The sequence below is a fragment of the Stomoxys calcitrans genome, chromosome 1 (genome assembly GCF_963082655.1).
Source record: "Stomoxys calcitrans chromosome 1, idStoCalc2.1, whole genome shotgun sequence".
NCBI lineage: Eukaryota > Metazoa > Arthropoda > Insecta > Diptera > Muscidae > Stomoxys > Stomoxys calcitrans.
The window spans coordinates 14,042,290-14,058,702 of NC_081552.1; the positions used below are offsets into that span (position 1 = coordinate 14,042,290).

General features: G+C 38.7%; 1 protein-coding gene across 2 annotated transcripts in view; it reads left to right on the forward strand.

Moving 5' to 3' along the window:
• Positions 1-222: 222 nt before the first annotated feature.
• LOC106092771 (ecto-NOX disulfide-thiol exchanger 2) overlaps positions 223-16,413 on the forward strand; it is a 52,331-nt gene continuing 36,140 nt past the window's right edge. The window contains exon 1 of one of the 2 annotated variants that reach the window (XM_059370769.1): positions 223-436. Coding sequence is in view for 1 of the 2 variants with exons in the window: in XM_059370768.1 (XP_059226751.1) it covers positions 395-428 (34 nt within the window). In the remaining variant the exon portion in view is untranslated. The remainder of the gene's footprint in view (positions 437-16,413) is intronic. The other variant, XM_059370768.1, reaches the window with a different exon arrangement.

Consider the following 16,413-nt stretch of genomic DNA (forward strand, 5'->3'; position numbering starts at 1 on the left):
GTTAATAGTTCGCACCATTTTTTGTTGTTTGTGTGTGTAATAGTTCTTAAGTATAATACACACACCCAACCATGGCGAAACAATTAAAGTGGTCTCATTACACTACCTGGTAATCATGTCATGCGCTTATGTCTGCTTCCGATTCTCCGTCCTTTGTTTTTTTGCGCACTATGTTAACGCTACTTTATAAATGAACAAGCAGTACGGCAACCCTCTGGTAAAATGTGTCAAGTGGAGAAATGAGAAAATAGACAACATTAAAAATTTTTAAAGGGCGTTATAAAAACTTGCTTTTTGCAGTTTGTGCAGAACAAATAAAAATTGTAGAATATTTTAGTAGTGATATGCTGAAAAATTGATAAAGTGCGTTGAGCAGCAAGGAAACAAAGGCAACATGGCTTTTAACTACAACAACTTGGAAAATATGTGTAAGATTGTGAGAATTTTAGATAAAAGTGTATGCCAAGTTAGCATTAAGTATTTCAATATCGTTTTGTATATATCACACATTATTTGAGTTTAAAAGTGTAATAATATTTAAATTTATTAAACTTTGATTGTGGCTCATGACAAAAGTATTTTTAAGTTTTTGATTTTTCTTGGCAATAAAATTTTACTTATTGTCAATGTGTGGGGTTGTCGCCATATTTTTCTTTTTTCCTCCAGTGTCTTTTATTTGCATCTTTATCATTAATTTTCTTTTATTATAGAAATTTTGTTTACCTTCTGTTTTGCTCGGTATTTTCTAAACAAGTGATTTCTTTACGAAATATTTTCATTTGCTTCCTTTTGTTTGTATTTTTTGAGAAGGGCTGCCAAGCCTAAATTGTAGACCTTACAAAGTGGAAAAAAGTGTAATTTTCGAAATAATTAAATTTTTGAATGTCTGTTTGTAGAATTTTTGGCAGCCACTAGACACAAGTTTCCTAATACTACTATCGGATTCGTTAAAACTTTCCAAACCCGTTTCATTTGAATATTGTCTCCGTCCTCGGACCTACATGTTATTTTTTGGTTCACCACACAGGGTCCCGAATAATTTTCAAAATTGCCCTTTTAGGGGGATGAAGGATTTTTGTTGATTCGTGGCTAGCTGAGACTTGGTGATCATTTTAGATTACATTCGCATACCATTCTGCCATGCTATCATTTGGGAGCGTGGACGGCCAGCTTGAAACTTGGGTAAAATTTGATATCAGATTTGTATTCAAGGGCGCACCGATAGCCGATTCGGTATCGTGATGGGATTACCAGTGCGGGGTCGTGCGTTCAATTTTCACCAGAGGCCTGGTTTGTCGTTACTTACGTATCGTAATGTACTACAATAGTCTGTATGATTCTGTTTAAAACATAGACCGCCATTCTAAAGTCGCACGATGTCTCTATCGGTCTAAAAGTTCGTTTGGGAGTACTTTCGTTGTTATACCCACGTTTTTTATGTAGAGGTAGTGATTCTTGTCAAGCTCCATAGGAGCAAGCTTGTTCCGGTCCATAGGGACTATCGCCACGGAAACGTCATTCCCTTCTCGTGATGACCATGAACACCACACAAATCGAAGTTCAGAGTTCCAACTTGTATGGTGGTTTTTGGATTGAGTTGGCCCCCTTGGGTCTCTAAATATTTATATCATATCGTATTCCCCCAAATATTTTTCGGAGACCAATATTGTCCTGAACGGTACACTTCGTCCGATATCAAAAACAGTATAAGGCCTTTTATTAAACGTATATTATTTTATTTGTTTATTATACAATTACAAGCCACAAGTGGCCAACTAACAACCGCAATATTCGGCAAGTATGACAACTACTCCATAAAAAAAATTAATAAAAACATAATTTAATTATAATCTTATAATAAACCCTATTATCGGTTTAGAAAAAATAAAAATATACCTAAACCAGCACGGGATAACCATAAATACCACACAGGCGGAACTTTGAGCTCCGATATGTGTTGTGGTCATATGTTATTATTAGAAGAAGCTCAGCTGAGAGAGGGATGCTTCTTATACGGTGTAGCTGCAACTGCCGTCGCGGACAAGCCTCTCTGTGAGAGGCAGGTTGGCACCGGCTTTTGCTGGAATACTGAGTGCTGATGATGCTCGATATGACAAGGCGAGTTTTTTTTTTGGCGCGTTCCTCCAGCGATCGGTCCTGTGGACCGGAACGAGCTTACTCATCTGTAGGTATGACTAGGATCGCTATCTCTACATGCAATGTGGCTACAACAATAACAAATAAATCATTACCCTACACTATCTAGTCTACGTACTACTTTTAACACATGGAACCTACGTCAAAATCTAGTCATCTTCACAAACACCTCACGGTAACTTTTGTAAGAATCGGGCCAAAATTGTGGCTTCTACAGTCTCAAAAAGCCGTATCGGATGAAAGATATATACAGGTACTACATCTAAATCTGAACCGATTTTGATGAAATTTTGCACACACGTTGGCACTTCAAATAAAACTCTTCTCGCTAAATTTTGGTAAGGATCGGACCAAGCTTCTGGCTTATTCTCTGTTAATGTCTCAGATACTTTACGGTTTGGAGGTTTTTTCAGGTACTATTCAGGCTAACTTTACAAAATTGAGGCGAATTGTAAATTCCGTTGTGCGGTATGTCTACAATGTCCGAAGACGAGATCGTATATCTTGCTTCGTAAAACGTTTTCCTAATTGCTCATTTAAAAGGTTTGTTGAGTGTAGGAATTTACTACTTTTTCATAACGCTTTTGCTAATATTAGACCTGTTCCTCTAAGGAGGATTTTTGTATTCTCTCGGTCTACTAGAAACCCGCAATTATTTATTCCTAATATTAGAAGAAACATATATGCGAGATCATATGCTGTTAGAGTAGCAAGATGCTGGAACCGACTGCCTCATGAATTACGCATCTTTTCCCATTCCAACAACGTTTTGCGTTTGAAACTTCTTGATTTTTATAACTCTTTTGCTGATGGTTAATTTTTTTCTCCTTGTCCTATTCTTACTTCGGATTTTCAACGCTGCACTATTTTTAAAAATAGCTGCACTATTTTTAATTCTCGTGCACTTTGTTGGACTACTACCCTCGGAAGAACCAAATGATTAGTTCTGGCAGAATGACAAAAATTTAATTCATTAACAAGAAAAATGGGAGACCGACATTTCAATAACTTAAAAAGAAACAAAAGCAAACGATAATTAACATACGACGGGAAATCACAACTGAGAAAACGACACACATAGGGCGTTATGTGAACACGACGACCTACACCGTAAACAAAACGAATCATATTGTTTAAAGCGACTGGGGTACACCTCCAGACAATATAAAATGGCCGCCAAAACTAATGCATGCGTCAAACGCTCCCACAAAAAGGGAGGTAAATATAAACTAGTGGTATACAGGCTTCTTAAAAAAAGCTAATCTTAGAGACCACGGAACTAACGTGCCGATCAAACCGAAGCCTGTCATCCAGCTGAACACCAAGACAAACAATGCTTTGCACAAATTCAAAGTCTACATTATTATATCTAACACAAACATGATTGTGACAGCCCGGAGATAAAAAGGGCTAGTTTAAGAAGTGTTAACACTGAACCTATTCTCCGCCATCTCCGTCTGAAACATTCAAAAATCGGTTATCACCCTTAAAAAGCAATTGGATGTCATCAACATATGCAAATGGAGTGCACCAACAATCCAGACGAGAAAAAACATCATTGACGAATAACACAAAAAGAAGTGGACCTAATACTGAAGCCTGAGGAACGCCGCTTCTTACAGAAAGATCACTACTATATTTACCATCAACACAAACAAACTGGCTCCTACCTGTAAGATATTACCTGTAAGATGTACATGCACTGGTCGAAAACTTATAAACGGACTTTAATTTACTAAGAAGAAGGCCATAATCCACTTTGTCAAATGACTTTTCCAAATCTAAAGACAATAGCACGCAAAATCGTGATCCATCCATGTTTGACCGGATAGAATCTGTCGAATCCAATAACAATGAAGCTGTACTCCTACCTCGCCTAAATCTACACTGGGCATCACAAATAAAACGATTACTTTCCAAATAGCCAGACATTTAACAATTAATAACATGCTCGACAATCTTAGAACAAATAGGTAAAATAGAAATCGGACGGAACTCCTTCAGAGCGTGATAAGACTGTTTTTTTTTCCAAACAGGCACTATTTTGGCTAATTTCCAATCGGGCGGAAAAGAAGAAGATAACAAAATAGAATTAACGAGATGTAACAGATGACAAGACACAAGAGGATAGACTTTCTTAAGAAATTTTAATGAGAAACCGTCTATTCCTGCTGCATTGGACTTAATGGCAGAAAATGCCTTATCCAACTCCCACAACTTCACACGTTGAAAAGCAAAACCACTATAGTCATACTCCCCGAGAGAACTACTTTGGGAGTCCAATTGGTTTCTATTAAAGGTCGTATTCAAATCCTCCACATTCAAATTACAATCATACGACTTGCAACTGCCAAGTCCATTGGATTTTAACAACGACCATAACTGCTTTGTGCTTTTAATGCCCTCAAACTGCAGTACATTCGCTTCCCTTCTAACTTTTCTAATAACAGATTTGGCTTTATTCCTGGCTCTACAAAAAAATTCGCTACTTAACATTGGATCTATTCTCCAATAAAGATTTGAAAGCCAAATCTCAAAGCGATAGATGATATGAAATGAGGGGATTGCTAAACCAATCCTCACTCCTAGTCCTTATCACCCTTTTTTTTATAGGAAACGCATTATGGATAGACCCAAGACAGCTACTAAAACTACTTCATTGAAAATCAGAAGCACACAAAGAGGAGCGAAAAAACGAATTGTCGCACGTAATATTACCTAAGTTGCAAGTATTCATAACTAATAACGCTATAAAGGCTCAATGAAAAATTAATTGCTAATACAAAAAAAAATAAAAATAAAAGACTAGTACGCACGGGATCCATTGGCAACGGTGCTAGCCACATTTCCATTAGCGTTGCTTGACTCAGCACTTCCAAATAATTGATCACATTCAGTCGCACTCACTGTTTTAACGTCATCATTCAGAAACGTAAGGCACACCTTGGGAATTTCTCCGTTTATAAAGACGTATCTCAATATTCGCTTTTGTGACCGCAGCTTTTAAAAACAAGGTTAGAGGCAGGTGCGGTAAGATGATCATTTAAATACACAGGGGAATCAATCTCGCCACCAGTTACATCGTTTACCCTTATCGAGTTAAGCCTAGAATAGTTCGCCATAATCAAATCCCTGGTATGAACGGAATATCAATGGGGGCAACCTGCACTCTGCACAAGCGGGCAACTTGTATCACTGGCTCACGCAGATTTGTAATTGATCTCGGCATGCCACTTATAAGAATATGCGCGCGATTGGGACGTCTTTGCTGAACCAAATTAAACTGCTCCAACTGCCGTATCCTCTCACACAGCCTAGCATCAACATTGACAATATTTTGCTGACAAACAAAAACATCCGATTTGACTTTCTGAATTGAAGCAATAAACTCACTTCGAAAGGAAGCAACAACACCATCCACCATTGTTTGAAAATCCTGCAAACATTTCTGCATCTGATCATCAAATTTTTGTTTCATGGACTCAACCAACTCATAAAAAAGCCCACGAATAAAACTAAGACGATCATCTGCTGCTTGCTCAGACGGGCCAACACGTATACTCTGCAAACCAGTAAGGAGACCAAGCGCACCACTCTGAGAATGCACGGCGTCAACAGAATTAGATTGACTGCTATTGAACAATGTTGTCCCCAAAACGACACCACTGGAACGGGCATCACCGGCACTATCATTAGCAAATTGACTGCTATTGGGTAATGCACCCCTCAAAACGGTGGAATTAGCAACACAACTGAAACGCGCAGAATTGACTTTATCACCACTGCACTTCTTACAGGTGAACTGCAACGACTTGTTTGTTTTTATTTCATTACTAGAAATATTGACGCACTTAGTGTGGAAATAATTGGGGCAGCCAGAACACCCAATACTGTAAACACCACGAGTGATGATATTGCCACTAACAGGACACTTCCAGCTTTTAGGAATAGCATGTTTAACAGGTGCCGGAACCATGATTCAAAGGCGAACAATGGCAAAACAAATCAAATGAAATGCCGGGAAAACGAGGCAACACACAGCAACAACAAGAGCGCAGAGAGACGGGAACAAAAAACCACGAAATAAATGTGGTATCCAAGTACGAGACGCAATTAGCTTATTAGTCAGATGACAGCAGCGCAAAAATTTCGTAGATCGGACACTACTTTTATTATACACTACTTTATTTTAATATTTAATTAATTTTTCACGGAGCTCACTAAAAACACTTAGCTTCTCATGATTATCGATTTGTGAGGTACTATGCCATTTAAAACCAACTGTTCAAAGAGGCTTCGCACAGCCGCACTCCGTTCGGACTCGGCTATAAAAGAGGCCCTTATCATTGAGCTTAAACTTGAATCGGACTGCACTCATTGATATGTGAGAAGTTTGCCCTGTTCCTAAGTGGAATCAATTTGCAATATCTAAATCTGAACCAATTTTGACGAAATTTTGCACACATACTTGGACATCAAATAAAGCTAAATTTTGTAAGGATCAGACAAAAATTGTGGTTTCTACGGGCGAACATTGTGGCAACTACAGCCTTCAACGGCTACATTGGATGAAAGATAGATATATCTGATCCGATTTTGTTCAAAATCAATAGCGTTCGTCTTTGCACTAAAAAAGTGACTTATACAAAATGCAGACAGACAAATGTACATAGCTAAATCGAATCAGGAAGTGATTCTAAGCCGATCGGTATACTTAATAATGGGTCTAGCTCTTCTCCTTCTTAGCGTTGCAAACAATGCACAAAGTTATAATACCCTGTACCACAGTGATGGTGTAGGATATAAAAACGCCGGAAAGATTAGGCATGCCAAAGGAAACAAGTAAAAGCGTGCAAAGTTCGGCCGGGCTGAGTCTTGGGAAGTCGTAACAGAACACTACGTTACAAAATTTCAGCCCCATGTCACGATTGTTAGAAGTCGTAACGGAACTTTTACTTTTGATTTTATTTGGCTATGACTGAATATTTGTTCCACTAGCCTAATGTAGAATAGCGTTCCAAGCGCCTCGATCTTCTGCGCTCATTCTTAAATCTCTGATGTGTCGCCCACAACTTGATCTTGCTGGAGCTTCTTCATCCATTCTGACAACATGACCTAGCCAACGCAGCCGTTGTATTTTGATGCGTGTAACTATGCTATCCTCGTTTGGTATTAAATGGTCCGGAGAGATTCTTTCCAATTCTTACTGAGGAACGCGTATCAGCAAGTGTCATCCTGCAGAGTTTTATTAATTTTGCAGGGATCCCTATTCTTACTGAGGAACGCGTATCAGCAAGTGTAATCCTGCAGAGTTTTATTAATTTTGCAGGGATACTAAATTCAGACATGGCTTGAAATACCTTTGAACTTAAAGGAGTATCGAAGGCGGCTTTGTAGTCAACAAAGAGATGGTAGGTGTTGATTTGTCCTTCTCGGGTCTTTTCCAGGTTTTGGCGCAGTGTGCATTTACCAGGTCTTAAGCCGGATTGATAGGGCCCAATTATCTCATTGACTTCGCTCGAGAGTTCCTTGTATGCGATGGGGAGGAGACTTATTCCTCTGTAGTTGGCACATTCCGTCTTGTCTTCTTGTGTACGGTATGCTGAGGTGATGCATACGCCTTATCAGCGTGTCGCCTCCGGCCTTAAATAGTTCAGCGGGTAACCCGTCGGCTGCTGCTGCCTTGTTGTTCTTTAGTCGGGTCACTGCTACTTGGACCTCATTCTGACTAGGAAGTAAACATTCTATACCATCTGCGGTATCCTCTTCGCCACCAACATCGGACACTAGCAGTTGGGTAAACAGTTCTTTCCATATCTTCAGCATGTTATCTGTCAGTTACCAGATTTCCCTCTTTGTCTCTGCAGGAGGATGTTCCTGCACCAAAGCCATCGGTTTGATGTTTAATTCTTTGGTAGAATTTCCGGACTTCATTCTCTCGCTCACACTCACGTGTTTCCATTTCCTTTTTCTTTCTGCGGAATAGACGTTTCTCCTCTCTCCTTTTCTCCCGGGTTGCAGGGTTGCTCTAAATGCCGCATTCTTGGCTTCAGTGGCATCTCGACACTCTTGGTCGTACCATGGGTTTCTTGGAGGAGGCTTCCGGTACCCAAGTACGGATTTCGCGGCATTTTCCATGGAGTGGGCAATAGTTTGCCATTGCGCCATTATGTCATCGGAACAAGGAGTGCTTTCATCAAGCAGTTGGGTCAGTCGAGTGGAGTATGCCGCTGCCATTTGTTGTGTTTGCAGCTTTTCAATGTCCAGCTTCCGTGCAGTGTCAGATCGTACTTTCCTCGCCATGTTGAAACGGGTACGAACCTTTGCTGCAACAAGGTAATGATCCAAATCTATATTCGCTCCAAGGATCGATCGTACATCTAACACGCCGCCTTCCATCTATCACAGCGTGATCAATTTGGTTTCTCGTGTTTTGATCGGGTGAGAGCCATGTGGCTTTGTGAATATTTTTATGTTGAAATCTGGTGCTACTAACTATTGCCGCGGCGAAATCTATCAGCCTCAACCCATTACTAGACGTTATCTCGTGAAGGCTAAACTTTCCGACTGTTGGACTAAAAATGTCTTCCTTTCCTATTTTCGCATTAAAATCTCCCAGAACGATTTTAATATCATTGGCGGGGCAGCGGTCATATTCTCTCTCTAGGCGCTGGCAGAAAATATCCTTGGTCTGCTCATCTTTGTCTTCCGTCGGGGCATGGGCACAAATAAGGCTGATGTTGAAGAATTTGGCTTTTATGCGGATTGTGGCTAACTTCTCATCCACCGGAGTAAAGCTGGAGACAAGGTGTTTCAGTCTCGGGCTAACCACAAATCCACAGCCAAATTCATGCCTCGTGTTATGGCAGCTATAGTATAGTTCGTCACCGTTTGGTGTTGTAGTGACGCCATTCCTAGTCCATCGCACTTCCTGTAAGGCGGTAATATCTGCCTTGTACTTCTCTAATACATCCGCCAGCGCGTATACTGCACCTTCTCTATAGAGAGTGCGGACATTCTAGGTGCAGATCCGCAAATCGTGGTCCTTTTTTCGTTTGCGTGGGTCGTCTACGTTTTTTTTTACTATTCCTCTGTTTCTCATAGTAGTTCTCAGTTTTTCGGAGGCGGGTTACTGGCCCAGGGCCCCAACCGCATGGGTTTTGTGGTATTGCACACGTATCCCTCGTTGTGGCGAGCCGCTTGCTCCAGGATCCGACGCTCGCCGCCAGCCGCCCCTAACCTGGGAACAGACGCTGATGGTTGATGAGGCCATTGGTTATTTGAAGGCGCCAATAACTCGCCTTGTCATCTCGAGTATCATTGGCACTCAGTATTTAATTAAGAGCCAGTGCCACCTGTCTCCTCACTGAGACTCTCCTCTCGAAAATCGTCGTAACGGAACACTATGTGCAAAATTTCAGCCCAATCGGTTTATAATTGCAGCTTCTAGGAGCTAAAGAAGTCAATCCGAGGGCCCACTTTGTATGGGAGCTATATCCTAATCTGAACCGATATGGCCCATTTGCAATCCCCAACAACCTACAGCAATAACAAGTGTCTGTGCAAATGTTGTTATCGTGATTTCCACAGACGGACGACAAGGCTAAATCAGAATGTCAAGACGATCAAGAATATACATACTTTATGAGGTCGCAGATGAATATTTCGAGGAGTTACAGAGGGAATGACTAGATAAGTATCCATAACCATCCTATGGTGGTGGGTTTAAAAACGTATAAACAAATATATGAAGTATGTGTGTTCATAGCAAAATATTCCAGAAGCTTTTCTCGGTAGGTAGGCAAAGACATATTAAAAGATTTGAGGCCATGCGCCAGAACAATAAGAAGACGTGCAGCTATCACATGAAATGATTTATCCATGATTTGAAACTTTGAACATAAGGGGAAATATGAGAAATCAATTAACGGAATATAGATAACACATAGCACTGTCTAGTCTTCACAGACCTTGGTAGCAAGGAGCCATGTGTGCGCGATACAAACCGCTCTATATGAGGACCAAAATTCAACTTGTCATCTAATATGACATTCAAGCTTTCCAGTTGATCTACGACTTGTATTGGGGTGCCATTAAGGGAAAGATCAAAAGATGTCGGATGTGAAGAAATTTGTATGACATTTGTCTTTTCAGGATTGACCTTCAATGTATTCTGTGCCATCCAATCCCGTACCACGTTTAAAGAGTCATATATCTTATGTTGCATCGCGTCCATGGAACTATGATCGCCTGTATTTAAAATTTGCGTGTCGTCAGCAATTATCATCAATACTACTTGAAAACAGATCATTTACATACGAAATGAAGAATCATTGGAAACTCCACCTCTAACTGGAAGGATTCCAGATTTTCCCCATGCACAATAGGACAAGCATTCTGCCCAAAACTATAAAGCCACGCATTTTTTGAAGAAGAATGGAATAATTCGCCTTTTGGAACGTTTTCTAAATGCATGGATAGTACAATAGAGTTTTTGGTCATTAAAATTATCCCTAATTAAATCAATCGAAATCGAAAACCACATAGATAATCTCATAACAAAAAGAAGGATTCAAGTTGAAATAATAACAACGTTTAAGGACGTGCTCTATTAAATTAATTAATTATCATCGATATTACCAGGGTCGTGTAGATGGTAAATCTACATTTTTAGTAAATCTTGCATTCAACTCATCAACATCCATTCCATGCCAACCATCCCTAGCACCATCAAATAAGCCATTATTCCGGATCTTACACCACGAGGTCCTCGCATCATTTTCATTATAAAAATAAGATATATGAGAATGTCTTTTCTCTTTTCAAAAACGCATTTAGCCTCATTATGTGATCGGCACGCAATCCTCTTGAAACGCTATAAAAGCCAAATCTCTGAGGGACACGAGTTAAAGTATAGAGGGCGATTAGAGCCACTTGTGCTTTTCATAGACAACTTTTATTCTTTTTAAAGGACAAACAGAGTGTATGTGAGCAAGTCCAGACATAAAAATTCGTAATTGCTCATTCACATCCCATGTAGAACACATATCAGTAAAATGAAAAGACTGTATCGTTGCCTCGACCTAGTCGGAGTCTACAATGCATGTGTAGTAACAATCATAGACTTCCTTATGACGTTGAGTCGGAAAAAAATAAATATATATAAAGGCATGTCTTGAAATAATGAGACAAAAGAATTGACCGGAAAGCACAACATTGTTGAGAAGAGAAACTATGAAAAAATCAAAATGTGAACTTGATGACGTTAATTGAAATGTGTAGGAAATGAATTGTGAACAACTACTGAACTTAGCATTCTGCAAGGTTGCCTCACGGTCAACGCCCTTTTAACATTAAACATATTATTGTTCAAATCTCCCATCACAATAATCTTAGAATAACGAATAAACAGTTCAGAAACCTCATCCTCAAATGCTTCAAAGTCATGAGGAAAATATACAAACCCAATCAATATTTTGCCGTACCACATGTAATCTCTACAAAGGGACATACCACAACACCATAATTTATCCCACACAATCTTATAAGTTAAACAACTCTTAGCCCAGACCGATCGTTTCTACAACAGTTGAACCCTGAAGTATTAACACATTGGGCTTTAACCAAGTCTCACTGACACCCACAACGTCCAAATGGCTATCTAACACTATGTTGTTGTTGCTGTAGCCACATTCATTCATTTTTTATTAATCAAACATCGCCCACCCGGGCTTTACATTAATAGATTGGAACATTTTCAGGTTTTTATAATACAAAAATCAATATTGAAATCTAATATAATACTATCGCTAAAATAAATAGCTAACAAATTTATTGAATTTAAAAAAAATGTTTTTTTTTGTTTTAATTAGTAACATAGTCCAACGCACAATTATCCGTTCAAACACCAAGAAAAAGCAGCAAATGTGATGAAAATGATCAGTGATGAAAATGAATTCAATTGAGTTGCCTATAAGAAATGTTGGATTAGCTTAGACTTAAAAGTTTGTTGACATACTGAGATGTTTTTAAGACTAGAAGGAAGAGTATTCCATAGCCTAGACAAGCGAATTACAAATGATCTTTCAAATACAACATGATTGAAACTTTCAATACGAATTTGAGAGTTCCGGGTTGAATGCAAGAATTGAAAGTAAGGAAGAAGGTAACTAGGTTCACGGTACTTAAGGATATTAAAGAAAAAGCAGAGGCATCTAATATTGAGAAAGTGCTCAAAAGAACATCCAAGTAATTGTTTCACAAAGTATTCGTAGTCTCGTCTACAACGACTACCGTAAACAAACCGTAGTACGCTGTGGAAACACTTCTGAAGCCTAAGCAGATTAGTCCTATTGGATCCGGAATATACCTCAGCACCATACAATGTATGAGGCATCAGAAACGAAAGAGCCAGCATATATTTTATTTGTGTGGGTAAGATAACATTCAAATTGAAGAGCTTTTTAAGTATAAAGTTTATTTTGGAGCAAATTTGTGCAATGTGCAAGGAGAATACAATATCCGAATCAATTACAAAGCCCAATGAGGTCATAGTATCAGTCGATGTGACAACATTGTTTTGAACAAAAATATGTTGAGGAGAGTATTGATGACGTTAGCTATTAAATACCACGCATTTTGTTTTACCAATGTTAATTCTTAAGTTATTTGACCGAGCCCATTGACAAACTCGTCCGATATCTTCATCAAGGTTCGAGATGCAACTTTCTAACGTACCGGAGTCAGTTGTACTTAACAACTGCAAATCATCGGCATATATTGCTAAGTCTACATGTTGTACACAAGAACGAACGTCATTAACATAGAGCACAAACAAAACAGGTTCCAAGACAGAACCTTTGGGTACACCAGTAGAAATAGAATTAACATTAGAAATACGATCATGGAAGACTACATACTGCGAGCGATTTGACAAAAATGACATAAGAAGTCTGCAAGAGGTATGTGACAAATTGAAATTGTTAAAGAGTTTTAACAAAAAGAATGTCATGGTCAAAAGAATCGAAAGCTTTGCTGAGGTCAAGTGCGGCAAGTATACAGGGATTGCCTTAATCAACAGCACGTCTGATCTCATCAGTAAGTTTGACCATAAGAGATGTGGTACTGTGGTGTTTTCTAAAACCCGATTGACAAGGGTCAATCAATGAAAAACGATTAAGATGATCCACAAGTTGATCCCTTATTATTATTTCAAATGCTTTCGATAATGCTGGAAGAATGGAGATTGGACGATAATCAGAGCAACTTTGAGCGGTAGTGTCTTTTTTCCGTAGAGGAGTAACTCTAGCTAGTTTCCAAGCAACAGGAAAGACATTCGTCATTAGGATAGTATTAAAAAATGTATATATGCTGCTGAATATAAGGTAAGATTAACTTGATGAATCGAATAGGTATACCATCGGTTTCCAAAGCATTCGACTTAATTCTAAATATTGCACATTGTAATTCGTCCGGATATATATTTCTAAAGTTAAGGGTGTTGTTACGGCTATCAGAGTAAGTAATATTTTTTTGGCTAAAATCAGGTATGTATTCGGTTGCCCAAAAAGTAATTGCGGATTTTTCATATAGTCGGCGTTGACAAATTTTTTCACAGCTTGAAAGTCTGTAATTGCATTCTTTCTTCTGTCAGTTATCAGCTGTTACTTTTAGCTTGCTTTAGAAAAAAAGTGTAAAAAAAGTATATTTGATTAAAGTTTATTCTAAATTTTATTAAAAATACATTTACTTTCTTTAAAATTAGTTTTTGGGCAACCCAATAGTTAGAAGTAGAAGAAGTAAAATAATTATTCAACAAACTAGGATCTATATCACAGTTGCTATCACATATAACTGAATCAAGACTGCCGGTAGAGCGTATTTTAGACCACAATTCTCTCGAATCTGTGGAACCAGCAAAAAAACGAGCACCATATGAGCGTTTAACCCTTTTTATAGTATTACGAGCCATAGCCTTGTATCTCTTATGCCGCAAGTCATTACTGGCAGAGGGTTCTTCAATAGAAGCGCGATATGCCATATCCCTGTTAAGGATAGCTAGCCGCACATCATTATTATTGTACCATTCTGGTTTGCCATATCTAATTATTTTCGTTTTCTCAGGAACATGCCTGTTAAACCAAATATAGAGTTTTTCATTTAAAACTGATAGCTGTAAGTTCGTATCATTAGTACAGTAAATTGACGAAAAGTCAGTAAGCAATATATCGTTTACCAAACTTTCTATATTGACAGAGCTGTAATCACGAAAAGATTTGTAAAAAGTATTACTGCTGGTAGGCAGTCGATATTGCAAAAGCGTGAATGCATGTTTAGAATTAAGTGCGGGAAAGTTGAACTGGCTGCTCTGAATCACGGAGGCGGTGCAACTCACAAAAGTGTAATCAATAAGGGATAGAGAGTTTCGAACTAAGTCCTAGTGCGTAGGAATGTTGTTGTGGAGGACGGAAAGATTGCAGCGAGTTAATAATAGTTCAAGACGTAAATACTTTCTAGAATCTAAAATATCACACCTAAAGTCTCCTAAAATTATTACATTAGAGTATCTATCAACGATATCAGAAATCACATTTTCTAAAGCATCTAAATCTCCATTCGGCAAATATACAGTTCCCACAATTAATTCATCCATTCCAGAATTGATTCTTAAAAACAAGGCTTCACAATGCCTAGGCTCAGAGGAAGACAAGAGAACTTTTGCATTAAGATCTTTTGAAACATACATAGCGACACCCCCGCCGCGCATTCCACTCCGATCAGCTCTAAAAAACTTATATCCAGAAATGCTAACAGCCTTGGTAGGTACATAAGGCTTAAGCCATGTCTCAGCTACACCTATAATGCTAAGATAACCACTGCTTAGTAAATTATTTATCTCGTCAAATTTTGAAGAGTAACGGGAAGGTTTCAAAGATTGTGCATTGAAAAAGCCGATGTTCAAGATGTTCCGATTAGAGCAAAATTGTCTTAAAAATGAGTCATCACTGATAATCTCACCGATGCAATTAGCCGCCATCATAGTGTCCGTCCAGAAAAGTGTGCGTTAGAACTAAAGTTAAAAAGATTATAAAAACAGTAAAGAAAATGAGACAAAAATATTTAAAAAAAATCATATCAAAAATAGCTGACTAAAAATTAATTTCTGTTAAGACCAAAATCTAGATAATAATTGTCGAATTATTGAACAAGAGTCCAGTAATTCGACAACTAACCCTCCCTCCCTACCTTGAGGGAGGCGGCGATCCTCGTCAAGCTCATGTAGGTGAGCAAGCTTGTTCAGATGTGGAGGCGGCGATCCTCGTCAAGCTCATGTAATAGGTGAGCAAGCTCGTTCCGATCCAAAGGACCGATCGCCGCGGGAACAGGGTGACCATTGGTTATTTAAAGGCTCCCTTGTCATATCGAGCATCATAGGCACTCGATGCCGCTGATTGTAAGCGACTGTCGTTGCAGTTATTTCGTATGGAGCATTCCACTATCCGCAACCTGTGGAGGCGATCGGTAGCTCGCAGCTAAGACTCTCGTGACAGCAATGAACACCACACATATCGGACCTCACTTTTTCAGCCTGTGTAGTGCTCACAGCTATCCCGTGCCGGAATCTAACACTATATTCTTGATTTCCGAAAATTTAACTAACTATGTTTAAACAAAAAGACTTTGTCTATTAAAACGGGCAATATTTTAGCCTGCATTTGAAGTGAAATGGGAGCGTAATAAGCTATCATTGGCAATGTTTCCTTAATTATTTATGGGAAATTTAAACTCTTATACATAATACCTAATTTGAGCACATTAAAAAATAATATTTGGAAATTATACAATAAATAACTAAATTGTAGCACATGAGAAAGAATACTAGAAATTGTAAATACTACTTTCACTTTTGTATTTAGAATTCATATGAAGCGGACGCTTCCTGATTCGGTGCTTAGTCAGTACAGTCATAACTGTACATTGTCAGCTGATTTTATGAGGGGAAAACAGGTGATCGAGCCACTTAATCCGGATTTAAAGAGCGTAAACGGGGTTATACTTCAAAGATGGCCTATATCTTGATACCGATCTCCCGTTAAGAAATCTTGAGTTCATAACATCGCATTTTTGCCCCGATTTCAATGAAAAACGTGCAAAGTTGGATAAAGTTATATCACGATTTAAATGTTTGAGGTCAAAAATGAGTCTTTACTAACCATTTTACAGTGAGGTGCATGGATGTCTGAACATCTGAGTATG